The 27,968-nt window shown below is 56.9% G+C and overlaps 9 protein-coding genes across 9 annotated transcripts; 6 read left to right on the forward strand and 3 right to left on the reverse strand.

Moving 5' to 3' along the window:
• Positions 1–1,760: 1,760 nt before the first annotated feature.
• B0I36DRAFT_313583 (uncharacterized protein) lies at positions 1,761–5,091 on the forward strand. Its single transcript, XM_046152647.1, has 2 exons — positions 1,761–3,475; positions 3,533–5,091. Exons 1-2 carry the CDS (start codon positions 2,221–2,223, stop codon positions 4,771–4,773), a joined length of 2,496 nt encoding a protein of 831 aa, XP_046016353.1. The 5' UTR covers positions 1,761–2,220; the 3' UTR covers positions 4,774–5,091.
• A 602-nt stretch (positions 5,092–5,693) lies between these two features.
• On the reverse strand, positions 5,694–6,426 carry B0I36DRAFT_313584 (uncharacterized protein). Its single transcript, XM_046152648.1, has one exon. It carries the CDS (start codon positions 6,252–6,254, stop codon positions 5,991–5,993), a length of 264 nt encoding a protein of 87 aa, XP_046016354.1. The 5' UTR covers positions 6,255–6,426; the 3' UTR covers positions 5,694–5,990.
• A 1,324-nt stretch (positions 6,427–7,750) lies between these two features.
• On the forward strand, positions 7,751–9,075 carry B0I36DRAFT_358961 (uncharacterized protein; the record flags this gene model as incomplete). The annotated part of the gene is made up of 2 exons (XM_046158052.1): positions 7,751–7,792; positions 7,927–9,075. 2 exons carry the CDS (start codon positions 7,751–7,753, stop codon positions 9,073–9,075), a joined length of 1,191 nt encoding a protein of 396 aa, XP_046016355.1.
• Positions 9,076–9,814: 739 nt separating this feature from the next.
• Positions 9,815–13,134, forward strand: B0I36DRAFT_63186 (uncharacterized protein). Its single transcript, XM_046163125.1, has 6 exons — positions 9,815–10,213; positions 10,318–10,389; positions 10,459–11,130; positions 11,220–11,390; positions 11,449–11,726; positions 11,815–13,134. The coding sequence occupies exons 1-6, from the start codon at positions 9,993–9,995 to the stop codon at positions 12,921–12,923; spliced, it is 2,523 nt and encodes an 840-aa protein (XP_046016356.1). The 5' UTR covers positions 9,815–9,992; the 3' UTR covers positions 12,924–13,134.
• A 301-nt stretch (positions 13,135–13,435) lies between these two features.
• On the reverse strand, positions 13,436–15,537 carry B0I36DRAFT_63158 (S-adenosyl-L-methionine-dependent methyltransferase). The gene is made up of 7 exons (XM_046163124.1): positions 15,445–15,537; positions 14,993–15,254; positions 14,899–14,917; positions 14,706–14,828; positions 14,542–14,602; positions 13,913–14,467; positions 13,436–13,652 (listed from the first exon to the last, which is right to left on the reverse strand). Exons 2-7 carry the CDS (start codon positions 15,116–15,118, stop codon positions 13,619–13,621), a joined length of 918 nt encoding a protein of 305 aa, XP_046016357.1. The 5' UTR covers positions 15,119–15,254; positions 15,445–15,537; the 3' UTR covers positions 13,436–13,618.
• Positions 15,538–16,395: 858 nt separating this feature from the next.
• On the reverse strand, positions 16,396–17,786 carry B0I36DRAFT_345385 (uncharacterized protein; the record flags this gene model as incomplete). Its single annotated transcript, XM_046156352.1, has 2 exons — positions 16,396–16,863; positions 17,133–17,786. 2 exons carry the CDS (start codon positions 17,784–17,786, stop codon positions 16,396–16,398), a joined length of 1,122 nt encoding a protein of 373 aa, XP_046016358.1.
• A 1,147-nt stretch (positions 17,787–18,933) lies between these two features.
• On the forward strand, positions 18,934–20,242 carry B0I36DRAFT_358965 (uncharacterized protein; the record flags this gene model as incomplete). Its single annotated transcript, XM_046158053.1, has 2 exons — positions 18,934–19,905; positions 20,195–20,242. The coding sequence occupies 2 exons, from the start codon at positions 18,934–18,936 to the stop codon at positions 20,240–20,242; spliced, it is 1,020 nt and encodes a 339-aa protein (XP_046016359.1).
• A 1,223-nt stretch (positions 20,243–21,465) lies between these two features.
• Positions 21,466–22,736, forward strand: B0I36DRAFT_345387 (uncharacterized protein; the record flags this gene model as incomplete). The annotated part of the gene is made up of 2 exons (XM_046156353.1): positions 21,466–21,645; positions 22,194–22,736. 2 exons carry the CDS (start codon positions 21,466–21,468, stop codon positions 22,734–22,736), a joined length of 723 nt encoding a protein of 240 aa, XP_046016360.1.
• A 3,316-nt stretch (positions 22,737–26,052) lies between these two features.
• Positions 26,053–27,960, forward strand: B0I36DRAFT_63318 (uncharacterized protein). The gene has a single exon (XM_046163127.1). It carries the CDS (start codon positions 26,266–26,268, stop codon positions 27,871–27,873), a length of 1,608 nt encoding a protein of 535 aa, XP_046016361.1. The 5' UTR covers positions 26,053–26,265; the 3' UTR covers positions 27,874–27,960.
• The last annotated feature ends 8 nt before the right edge of the window (positions 27,961–27,968 follow it).

The following is a 27,968-nucleotide window of genomic DNA, read 5'->3' on the forward strand; positions in this document are numbered from 1 at the left end:
CATCCCATGGGATACGCTGTGCCGCCCGTGGCCCCTGCATCGCCCGGCGTTGCATGTTGCAGATGGTGGCGTACTCTTGGCCAGCCACCACGAGGCGGTCTCCGAGACTGGTCTCGACGTCGAGCCCTTCTGGACTTGGCTGTGCGAGTTGCTGGAATCGAGCCCGGATGGCGAACCGAAAAGAGCACAGTTGAAGCAAAGGGGCCAGGTCAGGCCCTGCCACCATCCCAACTCGCCAGACCAAATGTTTGCAAGACGTTGCAATCGCGAAAGCCACCACCTCGAAGTTGCCCATCTGCAACGCAACAGTCGCAGCCGGTCTGGGGACCAACGGGTCTGTTTGTCGTCACGAGGCACCATCACTCACTCATTATTACCGGCCATTGCAGAGCGCACAGTGACCTCGCACCGGAAAGAGGCTTGCCCTGGCCTGAATCTGCCATGCCGGTGCATTAGCCCCGTCCAGACCAGGCCCTCAATGGGCACAAGCCCGTCCCGACCCCTGCAATAGCGGTGCTTAGCAGCGTTAGTGTTGTGCAGGAACACATCCATTGTTGGAGCCTGTCCGGGATGTGATTGCGCAACCAGTGGAGAGATTGCTGCTAGCTGGGGGCCACCAGTCTACATGAGCTCCTCTCATCTCTCAAGCCTCTTGTTAGTCAATCACGGCGCCGAGGAGGAATCCTCTCTTCGCGAAGCCCCCCCCAACACTGACGGGCAGCCTGCAAGTGAGCGACTGTGATTACTAGCCATCTGCTGCGGCCGTCTTTTGCGGCCGTCGAATCGTTGCTCTTTCCTCCGAGGCATTGCCACGCCGACCACGGCTTGATCAGCTCGTCGAAAGTGCTGCAGTGTCCTGGCAACTCAGTCAGCACCGCTGCTTCCTCCCCAAGTCGGCGACAATTCGAGGAGCAACCGTTTTCTGCGCGCTGTGTGGGTGACACTTGCCTTCAACCACCACGTACGGGCCTGGTCGGAAGCTCCAAGGTGTCATTCGGATAGCCGGATCTCCTGTCGTTATCTCTGCTGCCTTTCGCTGTGCGACTACTTGCCTGCCGCCGCTGCTACCTTTGGACCGTTGGACGATTTGCCCTGGCCTCAGCCCTGTCCTTGGGCGTCCTCAGCTCTTCCCGGCTGGTCTGCTGCAACCACCTGAGCAAACCCAGGACGACTTGTGACGGGCGTCTCCTGATCGCCCCTTCAGACGAGCAGCAACACCTGGGGTGCGCGTGGGTTGGATCGCGACGCTCCAGTCCCGCCTCCAAGGGCCTGAAACGACTCCGGAGTCCGGGACGACGAACGATCGAACGCTACGCATTGATCCCCCTCCTCGCCTCGAACACGACCACACTGCTTGCTCCCAAACTCGCTCATCCGCGTGATTGCACCCGTCTCGTGCGCACGACAATCTTTTGAACATCCCGAGCAACTGCGACTGGCTGTTCAGCACTACAGCATTGCTGTTGTGAGGCAACTCTGAGTCGGTACCGCCATTCTCGATATAGATCTCCTTGTCTTTGGTAAGTGGCTATACTTGCGCGTGCTATTGTGCAGGACGGGCACTTTCTATGCAGGCAAGCTTAGGCCCCAGGCCTGTCCTGCCATCACGCTGGACGGAACACTGGTACCAGAGACGGACCATTCAGCTGTGTGTGCTGACAACGTCCCGACCCCCTGCACCATGTCCGCCCTCCCACATGTGCTGGCTGCTGCCCCCGTCGTGTGTAGCACACCTCTGGCTGACTCGACCTGTGCTCCCAGTCTTCTCTCCCCACGACACATCCGCCACTTGCGCGCAAATTCGTTCGTTAACACGACTGCCGGCCGGGCCAGCAGTCATTACTTTCGCTATCGTGGCGTACTGGTCTACACGCTTTCCATTCCTTCGACGACACTTGGCCGTGCAGGCATTGGCGCAAGATCGAGCCTCTGAAACTCGTGCACATAGCAACTGCGCCATTAATACCGATCCTACAGCACTCTCGAACAACTCCTCTGGGCCGTAACGCACTGCTCGGCATTTCCAGATCCAATTCCGTCGTACAGCTCGGTCGCACTTCAAGTTGTTCAACCTGACGACTCGTGCCGTGCGGCCTGTAGCTCATTTCCTGGCGACTCACAACGACGATAGCAGCATTGTCAACGCAGGATTCCCGCGACTGGTCGCTCTACAGAGGTCAGGCCAAAACCCTCGGCCTCGTAGCCGGGTTTCCTACCGCAATGAGTCAGTACCAGGGAGGCGACGGCTCAGGGTTCCCTGGCTCGGTACGAAGGGCGCGCGAGCTGGCTGAAGCTGGGTTATCGGACGCTACTCGCGAACGACCTCAAGCTCCTCGAAGTATGCAAGGTAAAGATGGCCAGATAGCGGTTCCGATTTCTCGACCAAGTCCGATGCCTCAGTGGCCATTACCCGGGTCAATACAGTCGCCGGTGACACCAAACGTAGAGCCATACCGTCCGCCCGAGGGATCACGACCTCCACAGCGGCCACCGCGACCCAGTGTTGTGCCCTCCATCTTGGATGGGTCCAAAGTCCAAGACCACACACCCGTCTTTCAATACACGCCTCAAGACATGAGGTCGTCCCAGATCTCCATGACAGACACACTCGGCTCGCCTGTGGACGAGCGCGGATCGCGTCCTTTAACACAGTCATCCGTCGGGTCCATTCCCGATTTCCCACTTCCCGTCGCCGGCGGGCTACAACCACCGCCACAGACAGCTGGGCCGCCTCGGCGGAGCGTTAATCTCGGGCCGCCACCCTCGTCCCGCAGAGGAGCTTCTTCGTTCTACTCGACCGCTTCCTTTGTCTCACCAATTCCGGAGGAGAGCCCCCGTCGGTCTCGGTCTTCGATTGCCTCTAGCGCCGCGATCCCATCAAGTTTTGGCAACGGCTCGCCTGGCTATAGCCCAGATGGTGCATACTTTGATGATGCGATCATCGAGGAGTCTGTCTATGGCGATAGTATCGAGGAAAGGGGTTTAGTCCGCAGTGCCAGCATTGGGAAGCGGGGGAAGCCCTCAATAGTCACAACCAAGGGTATGGACAAGGCGGACCCTATGCCCCGTCCCAACTCTAGGCTTGTGCCAAGCTCTTCGTCAAGGGATGGATCTTCGTTCCTTGATGGGGCCTCTTCGTCTTCCGGTGACGGATCAATCAACAGAGCAAAGGCCGGCGGCATTGGCCTCACCACCAACACCGTTCTCAGTGCATACGAGGCTGCTAGCGCCAGCGATCCATCCACCATCATGTCTCCCAAGGGCCGTATGTCTGCTCTGCGAAGGCCGCCGCGTCTCGACATCGATGCCGTACGCGAAGCAGAGGCCAGAGGTAGCCTTACCAGCTTGCCAGACTTGATCAAACGTGCGACAAGACTTGCCGCATTGATGGACAAAGGTCGCAGACCAGCTAGTCGGTTTGACGATCTCATGTTCACCTCGGAAGATGTTCAAGCGCGGCGTGACAGAGACTTTCGTAAGTTCTTCGCTAGCAGTGGAGCGGAAGCATGTAATAGGACTGACTTTTTTGCAGGCGATTCTGAGAAATATCAATCCGGACTGTCAGACATGCTGGCCGCTTTCCCCCCTCCTGCGGCTACGAGCCGCCAGAGCACACGGCAAAGCGCTGCTTGGCCATTCGGACTCAGCGGAGGTGCGCCAAATGCTCCCATGGATGAGAAGCGTCGCGCAGAAGAGGGCAATGCACCAAAGAGGAAGAGAGGATGCTGCTGCGGCCTGCCGAAATGGGCGATATGCTTGATCGTATTGATCCTGCTTTGCGTCATCGCTGCCGCAGTCGTAGTCCCGCTCAAGCTCATTGTCTTCAAAGACAAGCCTGCCACGCCGGCCGCTGCTCTAGAAACTTGTCAGAACCAAGTCAATTGCCAGAACGGCGGCACCAACGTCATCACCAACGGTGTGTGCGGATGCATTTGCTCCAATGGCTTCACTGGCCCAACGTGTACGATTGCATCATCCCAGGGCTGCACGACAACGACCATCAACACGACGAGCAGTACGAGCGGACAGGTCACTTTGGGGCAGGCTATTCCTCGCCTCCTGGAGGAAGCCCGGAGCAACTTTTCGATTCCGTTGTCAACTTCGGAAGTGTTGGCCAAGTTCAGCTCGTCCAATTTGACTTGTACCACACAGAATGCCCTGGTCACGTTCGGGGGTCAGAATTTGGAGCTCAGCGGCGCGCTGCTGCAGGAGGCCGTTGTGGACAACAACAACAACATACCGACGATCACGACCGTCATCCCGGGTCTAGACCTGACACTCACTCTTCGTGCCAGTGAGATTCTAGTCACCACGTTGACAGAGCCGACAACGCTGACGGGGTCTATTTCAACGATCCTGACTAGAGTCGTCACAATGAGCCAGGACGTGTCGCGACCATCTGGGTCACCGACCTCCACCGATGGGTCAACGCCCACCTCAACACCTACAAAAACATCCACAGGCTCGTCAATGACACCGGCGCCTACCTCAACTTTCCAGGTCACCGATACTACGCTCGACTTTGCGCGTGTTGCCGTTCTCTTCATTCTGCAAGAGACCACCCTCAACCAGGTTGCTTCGTCACAGAACCTGCTGCAAAAGTTCTTCACCAAGGCTCGTCCTTCAGCAGGGGGCGTGACCGTGGAGGAGGCTCGCAAGGTCAGTCTGGGCCCCGGGATGACAATCGACTTTGTTGACCTGTTTATCAACCTCGGCAACGGCAACATTGGTGGAGGCCCGGCACCTAGTCGTCGCAGGCGACTGAAGCCATGAGATGACATGGTTTTCTTTTTCCTTTTTCTTTATCATTTGTGACCCACACACTGTACAGACCAAGCTTCGAGATCCCACATGAGTGTCTCGAGATGCTGGCCACAAAGGGGAGGCATTCTTTTATTCCAATGGGCGTTTCAAGCCATATGAGCGGGGGACAATAGCACCAACAAGATCTGAACAGCGAATTCATTAGCAGCGCAGGCGTAGAGATCCGGATTCACCTTGATACCACACCATCTTGCAAGGGCAACTTTTGGAGGCCTTGTATATAGAATGACATAGCTACTGTTTATACACATTCTGTTGGAGATATTTGGTTGGGCGTCCTTTGCACACTTTGAGCCGCACACGTACATTTACACGTCTCATTGAGACAAGCAAGCGAAGAACGAGTACCGTCTGTTCGCGCAGTGTCTAGGTGGCAAGAGCCGAAGCCTTTCTGGACAGGGTCGAGGCTTGATGGAACGAACTTACGAGGGCCATCCTTGCCTTGATGCTCCTCAATGCCTACATGATTGCTCCATAGGAACAAGACAAAGGTGAGAGAGACATAGTGAGATAAGAGAGAATTAGCTCGAGACATCCCCAGCGCCGAGGAAGCCCCCCCCCCCCCCCCCTCCACCCGTTCCATCGGAGCTCCGCATTTTGACGGGCTTGAAAAGCGCACTTGTCCCAGACTAGCGTATAATTAACTTGAAAGTACGTTTTAATATACGGAAAGAGGGTTCTCGGGAAGGGGGGGGGGACGAAAAAGGTTCCTTGGGGGCTAGCTAGTTCAGGAACCCATGAGAGAGTTTTTGTCAGGGCTCTGGGAGTGTCTTGGCAGGGGCAGCACACACGCCGATTTGGAGGGACCATTGTAGACAGAGGAGGCCAGTCGCTGGCCGGATTTGGGGTCAGCCCCCGCGAGAGAGAGGGGGACAGAGACGACAATTTCAATGTGTGCTGCGTGCGGCAGCCTGGGAGAGCTACAGAGAGAGAGAGAGTGTGTGTGTGTGTGAGAGTGAGAGTACACCTCCGCTTACGTATGTGCACTTGTGGCTGTTTGGGCTAGGCTTGATTCGGGTTAAATGGGCGCAATTTCCAATGGGGTTTTGGCTGGGGGAGACAGATTGTGTTTGCCTAGGTGGATGGATGGGCGCCCCAGGGGGTAGTCTGGCAGTGCTGCAATAGTCAGGAGGGGAGGGAAGGGGGGAGAGGGCCCACCCCTTTCTTTAATGTGGCTCCTGGGTCATCACGGTCTTGTCATTGGCGAGATTTGAGGGATCGAGGATTGATGAAGAGTGATCTCGGGGCGTGGCACTTTGGACGGAGGGCAGGTAATGGCCATTGGCAGGGGGGTTGTTATGGGCGAATGGTTGCTTGTCGTCGTTGGAATGCAGCGAGGTTTGTTGAGTAGGGGTTTTCAGCAGAGGCAGGCACTTTGGCGATGCTTGTTGGTAGGCAATGATTGTCGTGTACGGAGCAGTTGGTTGCATTTACATTCTGCCTCTCGGCATGTGCGTGTTGGACAGGGCCTGCTGTCCTCATGCTTGAGAAGATTGCAAAGCTGCCTTGCCCAGTGGTGGTTGTGTTGGGGACGATATATTCATGCGCGGATTGGCGCCTGTGTCGATCTTGGCTACGACGAGACGAGGCTGCTCATCACAATTCACATCTCCAGCACGATCTTCCCACGAGCCAAAAACTCCACAAAGCCCCGACCGATCCAAACGTCAAGAATCGTCACGAAGGCCCCACGCACGCACGACTGCCGATGCTTAGTTTGCTTGCTTTTCTGCCCGTCCGTCCAGCAGCCGCCCGCCTGGTGCCAACTTTGCCCGACTGCGGCACGCGGGTTGACGAAGCAACAGCACTGCGTCTAGACTTGACACCACTGACGTGGCTGCCCGTCGTCGTTTGCAGCCGTCGGCGTCAAACTCTATCAGACCGCCTTGTTGTCTCGAGAACGCGAAACCTTGGCCTACTACTGTGGTGGCAAATGTCTTGGGCAATAAACAAGTGCCCAGCATCACCAAGTTCGTATCATCATAACCGCCAGACACGGCACCCAGTTCCAGTCAGCTCCCTTTGACCACCTCTCACTTTCTTGGGAGAATCCAATACCTTGCACTATCTATCGCCTTCACACCCACCATTACTTGCCCCCCTGCTCAGGCCCTGGATTACGCGCGCGCACATCCCCATTGCGATCGCCGCACTTAGAACCCTGGTCGACTCTGACACCAAGCCAAGGTGCCATCTCCCCCCCTCCAGAGAGGAGCCGCCTTCAATTACACCCGCTCGACTCCATTAGCCAGGCACTCAAGGCCACCCTCCACTAGGGCTGCCACGAGCACCCACCCTACCCTCGCCCTCTGCACCGCTGCGGGCCTGCTCCTCATTCTCCATACATTATTACGTCGTAGGGCCCATCCAGGAGTCTGGGAGCGAGAGAGATCGCAGTGTGTCGCGCAGGTTGTAGATCGTGCTCCTTGCTCTTCTCCCCTCCTCCGCCTCCTCCTCTCTCCTCCTAGCCCACACTCGTTCGCTCGCTGCTGTCGCTCGCTCGCTCGCTCTGTTTGCGGTCCGTTTTGAGGAAGCACCCGCTGCTCTCCTGGTCGTTCATTCACTTAGCCGGATACGTAATCACACGCATACACACTTGTCATTCGCAGCTTTCAACTTTCCAGTCAATTCGTTTCGGTCCTGAGAACGTTATCCCGCAAATTGGCGCGCATGCAGACACGATTTCAGTAATTACGCCGAGCAGCAGAGAAACTTGAAACGTTGCGGACATCTTTCTACAGATACAGTCATTGTCAGCAGAGCGACTGTGCCGAGGCTTAATCAGACAGTCGACGGCGCATTGCGATTCGGCAAGGCAAGCATTGTTTTTTTGGCCATTGGCAGTACTTGGGTTTGCCACGGCTAAGGTATCGTCGATCTCGGGCCGCTCTCATAAGCTCTGGTCAGACCGTGGACTGCATCCATCATGGATTCGACAACTCATAGGTGGTTCCTGCCAGAAGGACGGGTATGTAACGCCCCTCCCCCAGCCTCCCCATCTCAGTACGCATCTTGCTCTCAGCGCAACGGTGCCATCTAAGAAGAACAGCCATGATCCAGACAGGCGGAGGTATCAGCTGACATGAGATTGCAATTGCGCAGAGCAAGCGGGAGACGGTGGACTCTTTTGTCCTCCCTGCGCTCGTCATGCCTGGAGGCGGATCAGGCAAGACATATGAGAGCGACTTGCAGAGCATTGCCGGCTCGCGAAGGGCCTCGGTGGCCTCAGTGGCGACATACTCGACTGTCAAAGGGTCGCAGCAGCAGAAGCGCCTGTCGCAAGCCGACTACTTCACCATCAAAGGCACACCAGGCGGCGTCGGCAATGGCAATGACGGCGGTATGACCCCACGCGACTCGGTGGCCACAGACATCATGTCGCCCTTCACACCCTCGCCATCCATGTTCCCCGCGCCGCCAGGGAGCAACCATGCGATTCAGATCGCGCCTCGCTCGCGGACGAGTCTCCAGCCTATTCCCGCATCGCCATTGACATCGAGTTGGCCATCGCCGACAACGCCACACCGGGCTGGCGACGCTGCGGAAGGTGCGCTCTCGCCAGCGCTGTCGGGCCACACTCTTGTGTCTCCGACAAACAGCGGCCACCACATGCAGCGCCCAGAAAAGGCATACAGCCCCATCCAGGAAGGCCGGCCGCAGGTTTCGCGGTTCACGAGCTCCGAGACCACGACCAGCGTCATGACGGCGCAGTCGACGACGGGGCTGGCGCCGCTGACACGGCAGCAGGGGAACAATCGCGAGAGCTGGCAGAGCGGGAGGACGGTGCGGAGCAGCAAGAGGCGGTCAGCCGCGCATCAGCGGTCGTCCCTGCAGCCGGTTGGCGATTACGAAGACAATGATGCCATGGAGAAGGGCTCGGCGATGGAGATTTCAATGGATGCTGCAGCGCGCGCCGAGTCTCCGCTGCCACCACCGCCGCCGTTCAAGAACTACACAACGTTCACGGGGTTCCGACCGTACTCGGTGCACTCGTCATACACCTATGTTGACGATGGGGAGAGCGAGGTTGGGGTGCCACCTCCCTCCGGTATGGGCGGCGTGGCCGGCAAGCCCGTGTTCATGGGTAGCGATGGCCTGCCTGTGCGGCCAACAGCCGAGATGCAGCAACGAGCACGCCGGCGCAAGATCACTATCCGCTGGATGTGGGCCATCGGCGTGCTGTGCTTCATTGCGATTGTGGTGGGTGTGTCGGTCGGGTTGATCAATGCGTTTTCGGCGCCGAAATCATGAGATGACTGATTTTTGAATTTCCTTCTTTGCTCGGCCTGATGTATCTCTTTCGCGCCTTTCCCTTTGTCAGCAAGGGGCCTGGAGAAGCGAGAGAGAGAAACAGGGTACCGATGCCCAGTCACTTTTCTGAATAATTTAGCGACGAGTCTGGATTTCTGTGTCACACAGGGAAATATATCTCTTTTTCCAAGGGGAAAACAATGAACTCGAATCGGGCAGTTAGTTTTTCTGTGTTGGAGATGTCCTTTGCCCACGCTTGGCCATGTTTGTGCCGTGGTGCTGACCATGCAGCTCTGGAACTTTGTGAGGACGATGGTGGGTCGTGATCTCCGAGGACCTTCGGAGGTTAAAGCAATGCCCTCCAAGCCCTGGATCCACCGGCTGCTCCGCTCCCGCGAGCACGTTTTCTGGTTTGACCTCAGGTCGTCTGCATCAACCTGGCTCTTTCCTTCTTCACTTCTTACAACCACGGATCAAAGACTACCGACTTGCGACGTATCGCCAGGCTTGACGCCAGGCGCCTGTTGCTTCTGCTCCACCCACATCTGGTGCTCCCTGTAGTTGCAAACTCCACAAGGCAGGAGGAGGACCCTGGGACCCGCTTCAGCCTTGACAGGCCGGGAGGGGCTTACAGCGCAGTTGCCAGTAATAGGTAGAGACAGCTCACGCACTTAAAGTACTCAACGACAAGATATCGGCCGACACGAGCGTTTTGTGCCTAGCATCAAGGGTGAAGCATCCGACTCCTGGCGTCTCCCCTGCTCTGGACGGCTCGAGTCCACGTTTGCGCCAGATCCCCTGTCTCTGCAACGACGGACTCACCTGGGTTGCGCAGGCCGCTAGGTCAAATACGACCAGAGAATTACCAAAGATCCCTCGACACGCAGAGTTAGCAGCGGTGATAAGACCAGCTCAGTATGGAGACGGACGACTCAACTTCCCACGACGGCTCGAGTAGTGCTCACGACTCCACGTCCCGGCCAAGTAATGAGGCCGCCACACCAGCGGCCAAGGCGGCTTCAATCAAGTCCTCGGGAGTATCAGTGACTCGAGCCAAGATGAACTATGCGTGTGAGGCATGCCGCTTGGCCAAGGTCAAGTGCCAGCCCGGCCCGGCAGAGAGCGGGATCTGCAAGAGGTGAGTTTCGCCAGGGTATGGAGGATGGACGGCGCAAGTCTTGCGTTGCAGCTTCTGCCGCCCTCTAAATAGCCTGCTGACCTGGTGTTCTCCAAACTTGTAAGATGCTCAGAGTTCAAACGAGAATGCGTGTTCCGCACGGGACCACGGACGAGGAGGTCAAAGTACTCGCAGGCGTAAGCTCGTTCTTCCAGCGCCCAATACCCCTTCTCTCCCTCTCTCATGCTGAAGAAGAATCATGGTAGCGCGTCAACAACACCACTGCCGCCACCTCCAGGGCCAAGCAAGACGTTCAGTATCAACTTTGACATGCCGGCCGAGGAGAAGCCAGACTCCGAGTTTGACCTGCTCCGGGAGATCCACGAGAGGTCCATGTCGAATCTGTACGACTCTGATGATGATCTCCCACAAGACGGCTTCGATGGCACCCAGGGCCCACTGGCAGCACCGCAGCAACAGACAGCGAGTTCGGCGGCAACTTTCAGCTTCAACGACATGTCGACGAAACCCAAACGCGCGGCAACGAGATCCCCTGCCGGCTCTTCACTGCAAGAAGACGGCGGGCTTCCCACGTCAACGACAGCGACACCGCCGGCCGCCAAGGTGCAGTCCGTGGGCAGCCTCGCGATCAAACCTCAGTTCAATCTTGAGTCGGCTACCAACCTGCTAGAGTGCTTCCGTGGCATGCTCGTGCAGTGCCCCGTGTTTGTGCTGCCGGCAGAAGCTAATGTCCGGTCTATGGCAAGAGAGTATCCCTTTGTCTTGCTCGCCATCCTGGCTGTGACGAGTTGCACTACGAGTCTGCAAGGGTACAGTCTGTACGACGAAGAGTTCCGCAAAGTGCTGGGTCTAAAGTTTGTTGCTGGTGGTGAGCGATCACTTGAGTTGTTACAGGGTTTGCTTATATATTGTGCATGGTGAGTTCACTCTCCGTCACAGGCCTGCGCCCGGGCAGCGGTTGGTACCAGGCGTCACAGTTGACGAGTCCCGCGAAATGACATCACAGGTACCCGTTTCATCTGCGACCCAAGAACAAACATGGTATACAATATCTCCGCATGGCGGTCGACATCGTCCGTGATCTCGAGTTGGATCAAGAGGAGGGCATGCAAATTCCTGCTGAAGACAAGCTGGCAAGCATTCGGGCGTTCCTTGGTTGTACATATCTGGATTCCATGTGAGAAAGCTGCTCCCCTCCAGCCGCCGAGTCTCGCGTCTGACAACTTCTGCATCAGTTCATCCACTGCCTGGTTTAAGCCACCCGCATATGGCGCGTCTCCCTGGTTGACAAAATGCTGCAATATCCTTGAGCAGAGCAGCGACATATATCAAGATCATATATTGGTCTGGCTGGCGCGGCTACAACAAGTTAACAACGAGGTCTTCACGCAATTTTGCTTTCGGCACAAGTGGACGACTCAAGACAACTACCAGCGCGAGCTGATGCGTCTCGGCCTGGTTTCACGCCTAAGAGAGCTACAGAGCACCATTCCGGCTCAATACTCTACTGCGAGTAAGTCCCCATTTACGAAGCTTGGAGTCCGGGTCTTGCAAGATCTCTCGCTTGCTGCATCCGAGAAGGCTGGCTGACATGGATGAAGCGAGCATTGTCATCTGCTCGCTGTTTTCGGACATATATGTAGTGGCTGGAATAATCATGCGGGCACCTAGACCTTCCTTCAAACCCGGCACCGATCAGCCCATTGCAAGCCAGGAGCTTCTCAACGCCACTCACACCATCCGAACATTTCTCGACTTCATTGTCGGGATGACGAGCCAGGAACTCTCCACACTCAGCGCCGGCGATCTCAGCCGCATCATTCTTGTCTTTGCTGTTGCGTTCCGTGTCTCGTTTCCCATGCCCAAGGTGTGTCCAGGTCTGGACTACCTTCGCGCAAGGGAGATTCTCAATTTCGATCACTATCTAGAGAAATTGTCCATAGACCCGGACGAGCGCGGGATCGGCAAGGACTGCCCGGCACCCAGTAAGAAAGGCCAGAACACAAGCAGCACGAAGAGCAAAACAGATGTCGCGACGGCATTGCGCGTGGTCATAGCAAGTCTGCGGAAAACGTATGCGCTGAGAATAGCGACTTCTGACGCCGCCGTGGCTGCGCGGCGCGCCGCAAGCGTTCGAAGCTGCCCCATGATTGATGGCAGCCTGGACGACTACATTGCGACCTGGGGAGGCGGACAAGACCAGCAATACCATAGCCGATACTATCAGGTCCCGCGTCCACAGCAGCAGTATTCCCATCAGTTCCAAGGAGGAGCCCTGAGCGGCGACTTTTTCGGCTTCGAGCCGGCCACTACGACGATGACGACGCCGACCACAAGCTCGTCGCTGTCATCAGGGTATGCCACGTCGCACAGCAACCACAGCTCCATGATTGGCGGTGTGTCAGTAGCGGGACCGACCTCGGACACGTCAGGGTCCTCAGCTGTCCTCGCGAATGCCAATCCCTGTGGCGGCTCGGCAGTACTATCAAGCGCTACGAGCTTACAGCAGGAGCAGGAGCAGGGGCAGCAGCCACAGGAACAACAACAACACCAACAGCAGCAACAGCAAGCGAAGGGCACCGCGCCGGGCCCGGTAGTCTTTCATGATCTCTGGGACGCCATGACGATAGGTTGGACGGACAATAACATGGTCGATGTGGTCGGTGTCCTCGACCAGTCACTCGAGCCACAGCTACAGCAACAGCAATAGAGCCAGTACATGTCAGTACGCTGGTCTGTGCCTGCTCAGACAAACAACCAGATTGCGCCACGCCATAGGCGAACCAAAGATGTTCTGGTGCCCCGTGGCAAAGGATGACTCAAGAAGCGGGGACGTGGAAGTACAGAGGCAGAAGGAGGAGCAGGGAGTAGTGTGCGCGATAGTGCGTTCATAACAACGAACATATATCCTCTTTTGCAGGTCCCTGGGAAGGGGAGCTTGTGGTTTCCTCCTTATGTATACTAGATAGCTGGAGCGGGTGCCCCAACTAGCAGGGCGACGGCCAGTTGCATTTGTCGGACTTGAGTTGGGCAGTAACATGAAAACGACAGTTTCTTCTCAGATATCCAAGCCAGCCAACCACATGTCCTTGTGCTTTGTCGTGGTTTGGGTGTCATTACGGATATTATGCCATGACATATGCATGTGCATATACTTCATGTCACCGCAGAACATTTTGTCAAGAAACAAGAGGATCTGTCAGTAAGTTCGCTGGTATCTCAAGTATGCCTCGAACACGTGTCTGTGACAAAAGCCTATCTGCGACCACTGCGCATTCTTGCAACCCGCCTCACTTGACCCGCAGAACAAAGGTCTATCTGCAAACAGAGCGTCATGCCGATGCCCCAGGGGCGGGGGTTTTCTTGGACGTGGATATATATCCATCTGTACTTGCTTGGCTCGGATTACTCGTACGGCTTCTGTGCGTGGACATGCACGCTGTGTGTAGTCAAAGTATCAGCAAGAGGGGCGCCTATGTGATAAACAAGAAAATTATAGCGGCGCACGACCTCAGTACAGAAGGGACGCGGGGGACAGTCTGTGGAGCGTTGACAAGGGGGGGATAAGTTCGTGCAGGAAAAGAGGCTCCCAGTCCGGCAAAGGACTACTGCAGAGCGGAAAGGGCAAAGCAAGGAATGTGATGATGATGATGCAACGGGGGGAGTTCAACTGGACAAGATGGGGAAGCCAGAACTCACCCTTCGGAATACGAGTGAATCTTGGGATTCTTCATGTCCGCCTCGACCCGCACGAGCAGCTCGCGCACCTTGTCGGCCTCCCAGCCCAAGACGCGCGTGAACAGCGCCATGCTCATGCTCTCGAGGCCGTTGACCATGTCCGTCTGCAGCAGCAGCGCCATCTCCTTGTTCCGGGCACCCTTGGGCCAGGGATTCAGCCCCACGGCCTCGCGCTTCTCGACAATGTTGACGCAGCCTAGCTCCTGCAGCCACTGCGTGTAGTATACCGAGTTTGTCCAGCGCCGCCCTATCATGGCCGCGGCCTTGATCAGATTGTCTGCCCACTCCTTGAGAGCACAGTCTTTGGGAGGAGGCGTGAGGAACTGGAAGGGCATGATAGGGTCCCGGAGCTCGATCCAACCCCCGGGGGCGAGCGAGCGGATCGCCTCCGCGAAGACCGCACGTGGGTCCTTGAAGCAGGTCACGACGGCACGGATGTGTATAAAGTCGAATTTCTGCGGAAAGCACCACTCGTCCTCGGCGTCAAAGATTTCAAAGGATACGTTGGGAGGCACGCTGTGGGAGATGTAAGCGTAATGTGCTTGTTCAAATCGTAGGGCTCACCCATTCCAAGGCTTGTGGGTACTGACTATGGGGGCTGGATGGGGGACAGGTCAATGCCCAAAACATTTGTGCCAGGGTTCTGTTGGCCTAAGGTTTTGGTCAGTGATTCGGACCTGTGTAGGCCCATTTTGGCTGTCGGGTGACGATTCCGATGCTCATCCCCCAGGCCTGGGGGCAAGCATGAACTTACCAAACTCGATCGCCCAGATGCCCGTTCCACAAGCCACATCCAAGACATTGTGACACCTTTCGTCTATCGGAGCATTGAAGAGCTTCCCGTCGTTGGCAAGTGTATATATCCTGTGCTGGAAGTCTGCAATTTGTCAACTCTGAACCAATAAACTTATCTTTGCTGTACACATTTTTCGATTGTCCGCACATACCAAGCCTCTCTTGTTCCACCTGCAATAATGTCAGCGACTACGTCCTAGGAGACCCAGCACAGTCGAACTCTTTAGAGCATGGAAACTGGCGCACCTCGTCATTTGGCAGCATATATTTGCCCTCCTTGTAGCGGTGATACGTCCTGCCGTTCTCCACCACGTGGTCGTAGATGCTGCTAGTTACGCTCCTTGTCGACGAGCTAGGGATTTGCATCAGCATCTTGCAGATGTCATGGTCATCTCCTTCCGCTCAAAATATGCGACTCATGTACATGTTGGGGGTGACCCAAAAAGGAAGTAGCCACCACATACTGTATACTCATACTACCCAAAGCTGAGTCACGCTCCCAGATCGTCTAGAAAAACACAGTGCACGTTAGCAAAATACAATCTAGTAATGAGGGGACCAATCCTATGCCGTGCGCTTCATATATCCCTACAGTGATTCTTGTAGAATAGTGAGGAATGCGAGGTCTGGGAACTCTCTGCGAGGGCTAGGCTGGATCATGTTCGGTTGTGCTGGGGTAGACGATAACGTCCACTTACATCAACCTCAAGAGCGTTCATCTCTAGGTGCTGTGGCTCGTGGGCTTCAGCCATAGCGGCATCGTCAAGCGTTGTGTCATGATGAGTGCCGTCAGACTCTCGAATTCCGCCCGACTCGAGCTCGTGATGTTCGTGATCCATGTTGTGGAGACGGAACTCTTTGTGATGCCCCCAATATGCGAATTGAGCCACCTGGGGTCTTGAGCAGCCGGTCGCTCCTCCAAGGAAAGCTCACAGAGGAGTGAAAGAGAGTCTTACGCAGCTCGCGCCAGGCCTTGGTGAGGAGGGATCAACGCAAGGGTGTGGGAGGGGCGTGCAGGCGCATGACGGTAGAGTTGTTGATGCTTTGGCACGGTCACAAATGTGCCTTGGAGGGAGAAAAACAAGAGAAGAAAGAGATATGTCTGCGGAGCCAGAGCACGGCGGGGAGAAATGGTAGGTATATTGGCGGAGACAAGATGTTAGGGCCGCGCTATCGGGGTTTTGTCGTGAGCAGGTGGACGAGGAGGAGGTGCCCAGTGGTGGTGCCGGGGTGCGTGCGTAGTAGTGTGGGGAAACGGCGGTTGCCCACGCCGGCACTTGGCTGGCCAGCGGCCGGGGGTCGCTGCAATGCAATGCGGATCCGCCGTTGTCCAGCGCCGTTGGGCCATCACAGCTTCCTTGTCCGGCCCAACACAACCTTTAGGAACCCTGCCGGGCTCCGCCCACAGGGCTCTGGCCTGGCGATCACAACCCGCCTCCCCTGCGTCTCTCCTCGGCCCTTCCTCCCCCTCCAGTCGGTTCCAACTACAAAGTCCTACGCCCTCCCGCAAAAATCAATTTTTGCTTGCATCTCCATGCCATGCCGCGGCCCGATTGTCCCTCGATATCACCCGCAGCTGCCATGTTCCGCTCCCACCAGGGGCCCGCCTCTGGGCAACGGTTCGTCCTCGACTCCCCGTTCCCACCAGGTCAGAGAAACCCGAGCCAGTTGAGCAACATCATGGCCTTGACAAGGTTGCCCCGCATGTCCATGTGGACACCATCGTATAGCGACGCCTGGATACTCATGTTCCACGTGCCGAGATGATCGATTCGTCGCTTTGCCGCCTCCGCCGCCATCCTTTCCTCAAACAAGACCAGTGCCTTGTTTCCCTGGCTCACCAGCCATTGGTCCGGTTTGCGCTCGCCGGCAGCATTAGGTGTCATCAGCAAGACAGGCCAGTGGTTTTCGCTATCCCGCCCGGCTTTCGCACCGTTGCGCCCCAGGCTCGGCAGCACGGTCTCGAGGACTGTGTCTAGCCAAGCCAGGGACTCTTCGTGATTGAGATTGTTCCACAGACCGTGCCCGAGAATGAATGCACGGGGCCGATGCACTGGTGTTTTCAAGGCGGCTCTCAATCGGTCGAGCTCCACGTCAGGTATGGGATAGCGCACTATCTGTTCGACTGCGGGTGTTGCATAAAGGTACGGACGTTAGCAGGGCCGCATGCGTGCGTGTGGGGATCAACTAGTGCTCTGCCTCACTTTGTATGGTTGTCGCCCAACCCGGCTGGATCTGCCGGCACCGTAGGCTCGACGGATCGTTCTTGACAACATCCAGGGTACTATAGATCCCTTGGACGGAGCAGTGATGGACGTCGAATTGCCGATTACAGAAACAATGTTCCCTACGAGGGTAGTGTCAGAAGCCAGGTCACCACACTTACAGCTACACTGATAGCCCATCCGCGTATATCGTACCTCTCGACTGAATTGAAGTTCCAGTCAGTCACACCCCCATACCCAAGATCCTCGCGGATCAGGATGTTGATGGCGCCAATCACATGACGCAGCATCGAGTCGCCAACCAGCACTACTTGTGAGAATCGATCAAGGATTTCACAGATCTCCTGTGTGCTGTACCATAGATATCCGCAACCTCGAGGGAGGTAAGGGGCATCCTTGCCGATTCTCCCTCCGGAAGACAACGCTCTCAAGAGTGATTGGCGATCCTGGCAGGGCCTGCTGTTGCTCTCGTATAGTTCCAGAGAGGAGACATCGCACGTCACCCCGTGTGACTTGAAGTCCTGGAAAGTATTGACTGGGTCCTCAGAAGATGATGCTTTGGTGTTGGAAACACGCAGGGCTGATGCAAGAAAACCCGTATGAGCCTCACAGTGGTGGTACGTATCAGCGCCGACAAGACGCCACACGAGAACCGTGACAAGAATGATAGCCGCGATCGCGCATGCTCGCGCCACTTTGCGGGAAACCCTGCACGTTCGAAAGGCGACATTGTTTGGGTTTAAGAGTCTTGGAGGCTCAAAGGCTGGCGTGGGCTTCGGAACGGCCCAGGGCCGTTCTTGGTCCATGCTGGCCATGTGGACTGGTGATTGTTGCAAAAGTGGTGCCAGCGAAACGGCGGTGGCGTCAGCAAGTGCTGGCGCGGGTCTGGGTAGGTGTGGCTGTCTGCAATGCCGCCAGGAATGGATCTGGAGATGTGCTTAGAGTGTAGACGCGCTCTGGGTCTGTTGCGGCACGACTATTGAGAAGCCAAGGCAGCTTGTGCTCTAGGAGGGTGTCGCCAGCCACGATGCTCTTTTCTGAGCTTGGCAGGTATTACGGCCGGAGTCGAAACCATGCGCAGGCGACATGGCAGTGGGCTGGAAGCTGCGACCTTGTCCTTGTGGCTTTCTGGTGATTGCCAAGGACAACTTAGGGCCAGCAGCGAGTCGTAATCACAAACTCAAGGCATCCTGTGCCTTCTAAGAGCGCGGAAGGAACAAATCCCACATTGTGTAACACAAGGACCGTCAAGCCTTGGTGTAAGTGTTCTGTGTATACGGGCCTCTGTGCTCGGACTCCAACTGGGACAGGCGCCAGCACGATTTGAAGCTGCCGTGGCCATGGCTTCTGCATACCTATAATTATCAAAAAATTGAGCAGAGCCGAGCTGCCGAGCTTTTATGTATCGAGGAAGGCATGCTGCTGCTCGGCACCTGCATTCTTTTCTTGATGCCCGCTAGCCCAGCCGCACACCTGCTAGCGGTTTGTTTGGCCCACTTGACAGGGTCAAGTTGGGCTCAACAACCCTCGCGTCAGCCAGAGCTTCTCGTCCAGCCCCGGCACGGCGCCGGCGATTGTCAGATCCTCGTCCAGCCACGGTGCCGGCGCTTGGCAGACTCCCAGTCTCCTTTGTGCCTTTGATAAGTGCCCGTCCGCCGGTCTGCAGCTTCTGGTGGCCATTCTGGACCCCTTTTGCTGAAATCAAGCTCGCAATCAGCCTACGCCTTGGGTCCCTGTCTTGCCTGCCCCGTGGTGTGCAACGCGACAAATCGGTACAATCATTACACAAGCAACGGCCTTACATCGTATCCGTAAGTGGTTCATTCTTCCAGGGACGCATGCAGACTGCGGCCTCGATTCTTAGAGCACGAGACGAGTTTCGGAGCCAAATCCGCAAGCCTGTGTGGCATTGTGGCTACTCTCGCTGACTGGAGGCACTCGCAGGTGTTGGCCGCCCACGAAATGCACAACGTCGAGTCCATGGTCCGCCAGTCCGGGCCGGTGGACCTCGAAACCCCGTACGACACCAAAACCGTTGCTGGCAAGACCGTTCTCCTCACTGGCGGCGCCTCCGGCTTCGGTGCTGGCTTCGCCCGGCGATGGGCTGCGCTTGGGGCAAACCTCATGATTGGCGACATCTCAGATACTGATGGAGAGGCGCTCGTTGCCGAGCTGCGCCAGTCCACGGGCTCACCGCACCATCACTACTTCCACTGTGATGTGACAGACTGGTCGTCCCAGGTCAAGTTCTTCAAGGAGGCTGCGGAGAGAAGCCCGCACGGCGGCATCGATGTTGTCGTTGCCAATGCTGGCGTCAAAGACACCGATAATCATTTCGATAATCCCACACGAGACCTGAGCCAGCTGGACTGCAGGCCTCCAAATCTTACCTGTATCGATGTCAACATCACCGGTGTCGCTTACACCACCCACTTGGCCTTGTTCTGGCTGCCTCGAAGCTCAGGCAAGGACAAGCAGATCATGCTCCTGGGCTCGGTGGCCAGTTTGGTGCCGTTACCGCCTCAGATACAGTACACCATGAGCAAGCATGCAGTTCTCGGTCTCTTCCGGACGCTTCGTGGGTTGGCATGGCAGCAAAACATTCGCGTCAATCTGCTGTGCCCATACTTCATCAAAACTCCCATCATCCCGCCCATGGCACGGATACTCCTGGCTGGTGGCGGAATGGGCGTGACCGAATCGGTCGTCGAGGCAGCTACGCGCTTCTTGTCTGACGAGAGCATCATTGGCCGGGCACTCGTGGTTGGGCCCAGAGTCCGGATCAAGGAAGATGCCAAGAACGTGGAGGACGAGTTCGAGATAGTGGGTGTGGTAGATGAAGACGCCGCGAGCTCGGAAGCAAACGGCCCAAGTGGCTGTCGCGGCACGGCCGCGAAGGACATCTGGGAAATATACGCACATGACTATGAGGCGGTAGATACGTTTGTTAGCCGGTTCGTAAAACTTTTGTATGCCGTGGAGCAGATTCGAGGCTGGTCGGGGTGGTTCAAGGATGTGGTTGGAGCTTTGGCGATGAACTTGCGCGGCCGGAAACGCCGTTCTCGATCGTGAATTGGCAGGTCGCCTTAACCTTTGTTTGAACAGCACTACACAGCAATGGTAATCAATATTGTCTAACCTCAGAAACCTCGTAACCCAAAGCGGTATACTTACTGCCTCGCTGCGGATGGATGTTATCACTTCATCGCTAACCTCGATGGAGTTGACGGAGAATCTTGACCTTGAGAAAGCACTCAACAACTCGGGCTGAGGCTTTCTCGCAAGGGCTATCGGTGCTGCTGTGTGCTGGCCAGTTGCTGGTGCCATCCATCCAAGCCATATTTGTTGTCGAAAGTAGGCGGAGCTCGTGACTGCAACTGCAGAGATCCCCTTACTACGGCCGAAGCCCGTGTTTCTCTCAAATGTTGAATAGCAGAAGGCCAGTTACTCCAGGATGCCCTATTTATCAGAGTCTATAGTCGCAGACTTTTGTACAACATTGTGAACAATACCTAAGCAGAAAATCACAGGACGTTCAGGCCAGCCAGCAGTCTGTCCTTCCAGGCCCGACCCCTGGTTTGCATGTGGCAATTCTTCATTGCAAGTAGATGTTTGCCGTGGACCAAGATAGTCTCTTTCGTCGCGCGCTCGCTCATGTTGGATAGACGCTCCGTACCATCGCCCGGCATAATCCCCGCTGGCCGAACTTGGGACTCAAACAAGCCACCACTTGTCGACCGCGCAAAGTGTTCGTAGTGTCATTGCCCGTGCCCAGCCCGCGGAGTGCCGAGTTCTGAAACACTGGGCGCTCAGCTGGGCTGGGCGACTGCATGACCTTTTCCCCAACGAAGGCCAAGGGATCAGCAACTGTTGTCTCGTGGGAGGCTTACTTAGTTCTTAATGGCTTTCTTTTCGTTGGTCTTGCAGTCGCAACATGCGTATTTGTCTTGAGTGCTAAGCGCCAGTGTCCCCATGAGATTTGTGTGAGTTGTTTGGTAAAGACGCAGCAGATCTTTGTCATGCCGAACAACTTTAACATGGCCCGAGAGTTGCTCAGGATCGACCATATGGTTGACAACTTGTCTCCCTCGTTGGTACCCACCACCACCACCACGTCATTGTCATCTCACAAAGCGTGATAAGAAACACGTGCCCCTTGCCCCTTTGGCCATTGTAGTCGTCCCTGGGTGTGTTTGGGGGTTGAAAAGGGGGTGGAGGGGGGAACGCGGCTTTTTGGTGCTTCTTCCTGCCGCATGCCTTGCTAGACAATGGTTTTTTTTGTTTCGAAGGCTGACGTGGAATTGCTTTTGATTGTGCCATACACGGATGCGTTGTCTCATGCAGAGCCTCCTCGACTCGCAAGAGAAGAGAGAGCATGACACATCCCAGTTATATGTGCTAGACACAGATGTTCCGAACCTTGACTTGAACGACCAATAGAGAATGATTGCTGGCCGCCTTCTTCTCTTGCTGGGATGCCCGCCCCAATGAGCCATGATTCTCAGTGAAGCCAGGGAACTCGACGTCACTTTTTCTGATCGTGACAGGGGGCTGCAGGTCCACGACTTTAGGGACGGGCAAGATGTTGCCCTGCCCGGGGCCAATGGGAAGGCGAGACAGCCTGCCGGCGATATCTGGGCGGACGGGGCAGGCGATCCTGGCGAGAAGGAATCTGTGAGTTTCGGGGCTCGTCCCAAGTATGCAGCACCATGGAGCCGACCGGGGCCCAGGACAGGGTGACCAAAACCAGCTCTGGCAGACGCCCAATCGGCTTGGCTTCCCTGGCTCCGTCCCTCCCAGCCCAGAGACCTCAGGCCGTGAGGGCTTGCTTACATCTGGAACTGTCATTCGTCGAGATTGGCTAGGTGGGCCTCTGGGCACTTTCACTGTCAGCAGAACAATGGAGCAGCAGCAGAAAAGGCGCTGGTGGTGGCTCTCGCAGTTGGTTCATAGTGATGTCGTGGACCGATCCGGCTGTCGCCACACTGGCCTTCCGCGGGGGCTGGCTGGCTGGCTGACTGGCTGGACGAGCGAGATGCACAGGACAATAGCCAGCAGACAGAGGCTTGAAAAGTAATCCGGCTCTCTCTTATCTCGGAGGAGGGCACGCAGAGGCGAAGCTCGAGAATGTGCATGAGCACGTCAGATTGTTAGTCAGCAGAAGGAGCTTGCCTGGGATATTTGGGTTCCCACCACGCGCAGTCCCGTCTCACTGCGCACAGGCAGGCGCACACCATCGGGCTGGGACCACACCAACCTGGCCCCGGCGCCCTGCATCTGTCGACATCCATCCCACCACCATTGGCCCATCTCGTCCGCGCTGTTGTCCGTGCTCACCGGTTCCTGTCTGTCTCGCCCTCTACCCACCCTTCCCGCCTCGTGCGTCGCTCCGCTGCGGGCTCATGGGCTTGTCACAATCAGCTCGTGGCCTGCTCGCAGCTGGCACTCGAGCTAGCCGACCCTCGGCTTTGTTGCCCTCTCGCGCATTCCAACCATGCACCCGTGTCAACGGCTCCCGAGGCTCGCTTATCGCCATCCCAGGCGCCCTCGTCTCCTGCATGCACGCTGCTGTCATGGCCCTCGATGTCCCAGCCCAGCCAACCAGCCAGATCCAGGGAAGGGGAAGCACAGCTGGAGCGCAGCTATGGGAGCAAACAGGCCAGTTCTTGTCTCGCCGGGAGCAGCAGCACCACCACCACGGCCACAGCCCACTTCCCCCTTTGGTGGGCAGTGAGCTCCATATGGCGCGGCCGAGTAGAGTTTAAACCCGACACGGGAATGCTCCTCTGTGCACCTCGCTGGATATGGATTTGCAGCTCGGCCACGACTGGACAAGTCCAAGCAGTACGCACTGGTGATTGTGCAACGCGTCCAGGGTGCCCTAGCTCAAGGGTGCTTTCCAACTCGTTGCGCTCCATTGTTGATTGGCTGGCTGGTCGTGGTCTAGAACTGCAAGCTACACACCGGTGCTAGGCGGCTGCTGCAGTTGCATCGAGAGGCTGCTTGGCACGCCATGAGGGAGTACCTTGCACACGCTACCTAGCACGGCACTTGCTGAGAGCTGGCATTTCGCAAGCTTCATGGCCTGACCAGGATTGTGTTCTCGACGCCATGTTGTTTTTTGTCAAGGACCATGATACTTAATGGTAGGTGATTTGCAGATTCGGTAAGCTCAAACGTTTGGCCGTGATCAGAATTTAATATGCCTTGGCGTCCTGCCTTTTATCGTTGTGATCGGTCCCTTTTGTCACAGGTCCCCAGCGGCCTTCCTGGGCTCAAGTCACCCTGGGTTCATTAACAACTGCAACGATAAGACTTTCGAGCTGTGGAAAAGGACTGCCCCGAAAAACATGTGATTTTCGGGGTACCTATATTTATAGTACTAGAGTGCGCGACAAGTTCTTTTTGGCCATGTTGGCTTGCCAAACGAGCTGTACTTAGTTGCGTATTAGAGCGGGCGCAGTCTCTTGCGGCATCTCATCCAAATTGTTCCCCCTTTATTTGTCGTTGTGAACCAATTCTGGTGCAAGCTTCCCAACGCCTCTCTTGCCGACAGCACCCAAAGTGAGGTCATCCGGAACTGATGCGAAGCTGATGCTACACAACTCGAAGTTGCTGCAACCCGGGCAGCTCCTCAGCGTGGACGTTCAGCACAGAGCACTTGACGCCATGCAAGCCTACTCGTGCAGAGCCGGGCAAGTCTAAAGTACGGGGATGACCCTGGCGACGACCCATATCCCTGCGGGCCCACTCACCCTTGAGCTGGTTGGTATCCTTGCCCACAATCATGCCCCTGGCCTCCCTCGCTCTTGTCAGCGGCCTCGAGACTCCGCGCCAGCGCTTCATTGACATCAGCCCAATAAGACGGGCCTCTGCGAGCGCGGGACGATGCGCCTTCCTTGGACCTGCTCATACGGCAGCATCACTGACACCACCACCACCACCACCACCACCACAGTACCAGAGACTTACAGTCCTGGAACCCATGGCCTGCGCCCCAAATGCCCTATGATGACGCGAGGGGCGCAAATGCCCACCAGCATGTGTCGTGCCTGATGCGGCGACGGTAATGGCTGTAACCAGAGGCTGTAGCACAGTCCACGGGTGCCCCTCACTTGGTTCCAGCTGTCCTTGCCTCGGGCGCACGCGTCCACACAGAGTTCATCGCCATTGGTGCCGCTATGTGCTTGGTCGAGTCTAAATCTGCCCTAGCAAGGCACATGGAGCGATGTGGGTTTGCAAAGCGCCCGAGAATAATCCCTCCTCGAAGCCTAAACCCTACGCCTCGGGTTGGTGGTGGTGATCGATGGTCGACTGGGTTGCTTTGCTGGGCAAAGGGCGCTGTCCCCTTCGACAGGTGCTCCGAAACTCGATGTGATTCAGCCTCAAGCATTCCTCGCAAAGCCCCTGGGGGGGGGGGACTCTGGTTCTAAGCTCCTGGGTATTTTGGGGCAACAAAAGCACAGTCACAACTGACCTGCTCAACATGGCGACTTGAGATTCAACACATGCTGACATGATACCATTTAAGTACACACGCTCTCCTCTGACCAGGCGGCAATCGGCTAGCATCCACCAGGCTTGCACTAGGAGAGGGGTAGAGAGACACTGGCAGACGCCAGGTCACGACAAGGCCACGGCAACGACCGGGTTGAGAGGAAGCCTGGCTGGAGATAACTGGAGCAGCAGCAGCAGCAGCGTGTGTCCAGAGAGTAAGTGGTCTTGGGCCCTTGACTGTGACCACCCCCCTCCCTCTCCCCCCCAAAATTACGGGAGTACAGCCAGTCAGGCACGACACGTGAACCACGCGCTGGACGGCACGGACAAGGTCAGTTGGAGGGCAGAGACGAGCTGGGGCAGAGGAGTTTTGTGTGCAGAGAACATTTTCAGGATCGGCAGATATGCTGCTGTTGCCGGGCGTGAGGCACTGCCCTGCAAACGTGTTTCCCCTGGCCCGGCCGAGGCCCTTGAGCTTCGAGGTGCTCCCTCCTCCCCGCCGCCGTGAGGTTACCAAATCGCAGGCTGCGTTGGGCACACACCCTTGCATCGTATCGTCTCTCACATGGCGCCTCCTCCCAATCTGTCTTGTCTTGCACCCCCCTCTATCCCTCGCTCGCCGCACGCGCGCAGATGGGCCCTTGTACTCTCTCATTCATCCCGGCGCCACCTGTTATGGCTGCCCACCCATTATCCTTCTTTTTTCGCATTTCTCCAACGATTTTCTTGACGGATGAAGACATTACGGCCTAACAGCGACGTCCTGGCGTTCATCTAAATCCACCCCAAGTTCAAGCCCAGTCCGACTGATCAGGTCTGACCTTTCCGTCGCCAGCTGCCCTGCAGCACACGTTTCTCTTGTCCATACCGACCCGCGCAAAGCCGGCAAGCATTGACGGCTTCAGAGCCTTGTACCGATTGTACTTGCAGATGCCCAGATTCTGTTGAGGGGAGCTTCCGTGGATCCAGCCGACAGCTCCGCCAGGTCTGGTCTCGTTGCCCTGGAGCAGGCAGCGCCCTGCAAGCCCCCCCGCGTAGCGCCACCGCGGATCCAAGCCCGAGCTCGACGACGTCCAGGTTCCCAGAATCCAGCTTGCGGAGCCGCAGAGTGCCGGCAATTGTCGCGAGAGCTGTGCAGTGCAGTGCAGAGAGAGAGTGTGTGTGAGAGAGCGTGTGCGTGTGTCACAGGCAGGTAGCCCTGGGCAGCCAGACGCACGACGCCCTGGCCTGTCGGGATCCCTGTGGCCCCCACCGCGATCGTTACACTGCTCGAGGCGCTGCTGGGCTCTTGCTTGCACCTACCCGCTCCCCGTCCGCGCCGCCCACATCTGGTTCCTTTCCCACCTGACCTGCGGGCCATCTCCCAGATAGCCACGCCCACGCCCGCGCGCCCTCCACATCCCACCTCCTCCCTCCCCACGGCCGCCTGTCCTGGCCACCCAGCGCCCGCCTGTGCCTGCTTAATCCTCCCACTGCCGCGTCCCAGGCGCACCACTTACTCCCACTCTGTGCCTGCCCTCCCCATTTCCAGATCAACGCGATCGTCGTTTCCTCCCTTCTCCTCAGCAACTGCTCCACGACGACGAACCCCATCCTCCCACCCCAACGCGCTCCCATACAGGTCATCGCGCGCCATCGCCGTTCTTCGCGCACAACGACCAATCCAGCGCCTCGAACGCAGCCTCGCATTGCCATCACCACTCGTGCAGCGCGCCCGGCTGCGCTGCCAATTAGTCTCGCGTCGCCCCCTCCCTCCCTCGTCTTCGGGCCGCACACAACGGCATCCACCCATCAACCATGGCTGCGCCGGCCTTCCTCCAACAGTCACAGCCGTTCCGCTCGCCGTCGGGCTCTCAGCAATCCATCTATCCGACCAGTCTGAGCACCAGCAATCATTTCGATCGAGATGCGACCACCAAACCCGTCGGCACCCCGTTCTCGACAACACCGTCGCCAACCTCGCCGGTACTCATCCGCCGCCTGCCAGCCGACACCACCGAAGAGAAGCTGCGATTGATGCTGCTCTTCTCGCAGGAGCTGGTCGACGTCGAGATGCTGTCTCCAGACCTCTCGGAAGATGCCGGACTACGATCTGCCGTTGTCAAGTTCAAGACTCCCGCAGCCGCACAGCAGGCCAAGGACTCTCTGCATGGCAAGTCCATGTCGAATGACGTGGAAATGATTGTCGAGATCTTGAGCAGCAGTCCGGTGTCTGCGAGACGGTATCCAGTCGATATGCCGCCGACCACAGTTCCCAGCGTTTCATCTTCGTTGGCCTCGAATGGCCCCTCCTCCAGGCAATCACATCGGTTCAACGGCGGGTTTCAATCCCTCGAGAAGATTTCGCCGCCAATGAGCGGCATCTATGCCACAAGCGAGCTACCCAACCCAGATTCCGGCACGCATTATCAAAGCCTCTTCTCCCCACAGTCACCTATTGGCAATCACCTTACCGAGCGCGCACGCATTTCGGGAAAGTCTCTTATAAGTCACGACGCCGCCGAGGATGACGAAACACGAGAGCTGCTCAAGGATCCTGTGGCGTATGCCGAGAATGGACCTACGCAACAACGCCGCGCCACGGCGCCTCACTTGCCAATCGCCCGGCTCGCAAGCCTCTCATTGAACACCGCGACAAACGGCGCCGCTTCTTTGCCAGCCTACGCCCATCCAAACATCGCCCCGTTGCCCAATCATGGCAATACGATGTCACCTACCGCTATGCCCAACAACAGTCATTCCATCAATTATCAGCTTGGCGGCCAGCCCTTCCAGCAGCGACACAACTTCCCACCCGTCAATCCCGCCGACCAGAATCCCCCGTGCAATACTTTGTATGTCGGGAACCTACCCATCGACACCTCGGAAGAGGAACTCAAAGCTGTTTTCTCCAAGCAACGTGGTTACAAGCGTCTTTGCTTCCGAACGAAACAGAACGGCCCCATGTGCTTCGTGGAGTTTGAGGACGTCTCGTTCGCAACCAAAGCGCTACATGAATTGTACGGCCATCCACTACATAACAGCGTCAAGGGTGGCATTCGGTTGAGCTTTTCCAAGAACCCGCTTGGTGTCAGATCTGGTCAATCTCCCAACCAGAACAGTGGTGGTCCAATGTCGAGTCTCAATGGCATTTCTGGCAATGCCGGAGGCTTCACCACTGCCAACGGACCCCCTCCGGGCCTGGCTGCACCGCCTGGGCTTAATCGCATGGCCACGTATAGCAGCACTGGTTCCTTGTCTGGTAATGGCGGCAGCCCTTATCCCGCAAGCGCTTTCCCTGGCAGTAACAACAATGTGTGGAACAACGCTCCGCCTTACAACGGGCCTCTGTCGGCCGGCGGCACTCCGGCAGCCATGAACAATGCAGGGTCTGCATTTCCTCCTCCATATATGATGGGTCGGTAATCACTTGGACCGCCCCTGAGCAGATGTCGTCTTCCGAGATCGTGAGTTGGGGACGCCTCTAGCAAGCGTTTGATGCTCAGCCTCGACGAGACTTA

The sequence above is a fragment of the Microdochium trichocladiopsis genome (genome assembly GCF_020744255.1).
Source record: "Microdochium trichocladiopsis strain MPI-CAGE-CH-0230 chromosome Unknown B0I36scaffold_2, whole genome shotgun sequence".
Classification (NCBI taxonomy): Eukaryota; Fungi; Ascomycota; class Sordariomycetes; order Xylariales; family Microdochiaceae; genus Microdochium; species Microdochium trichocladiopsis.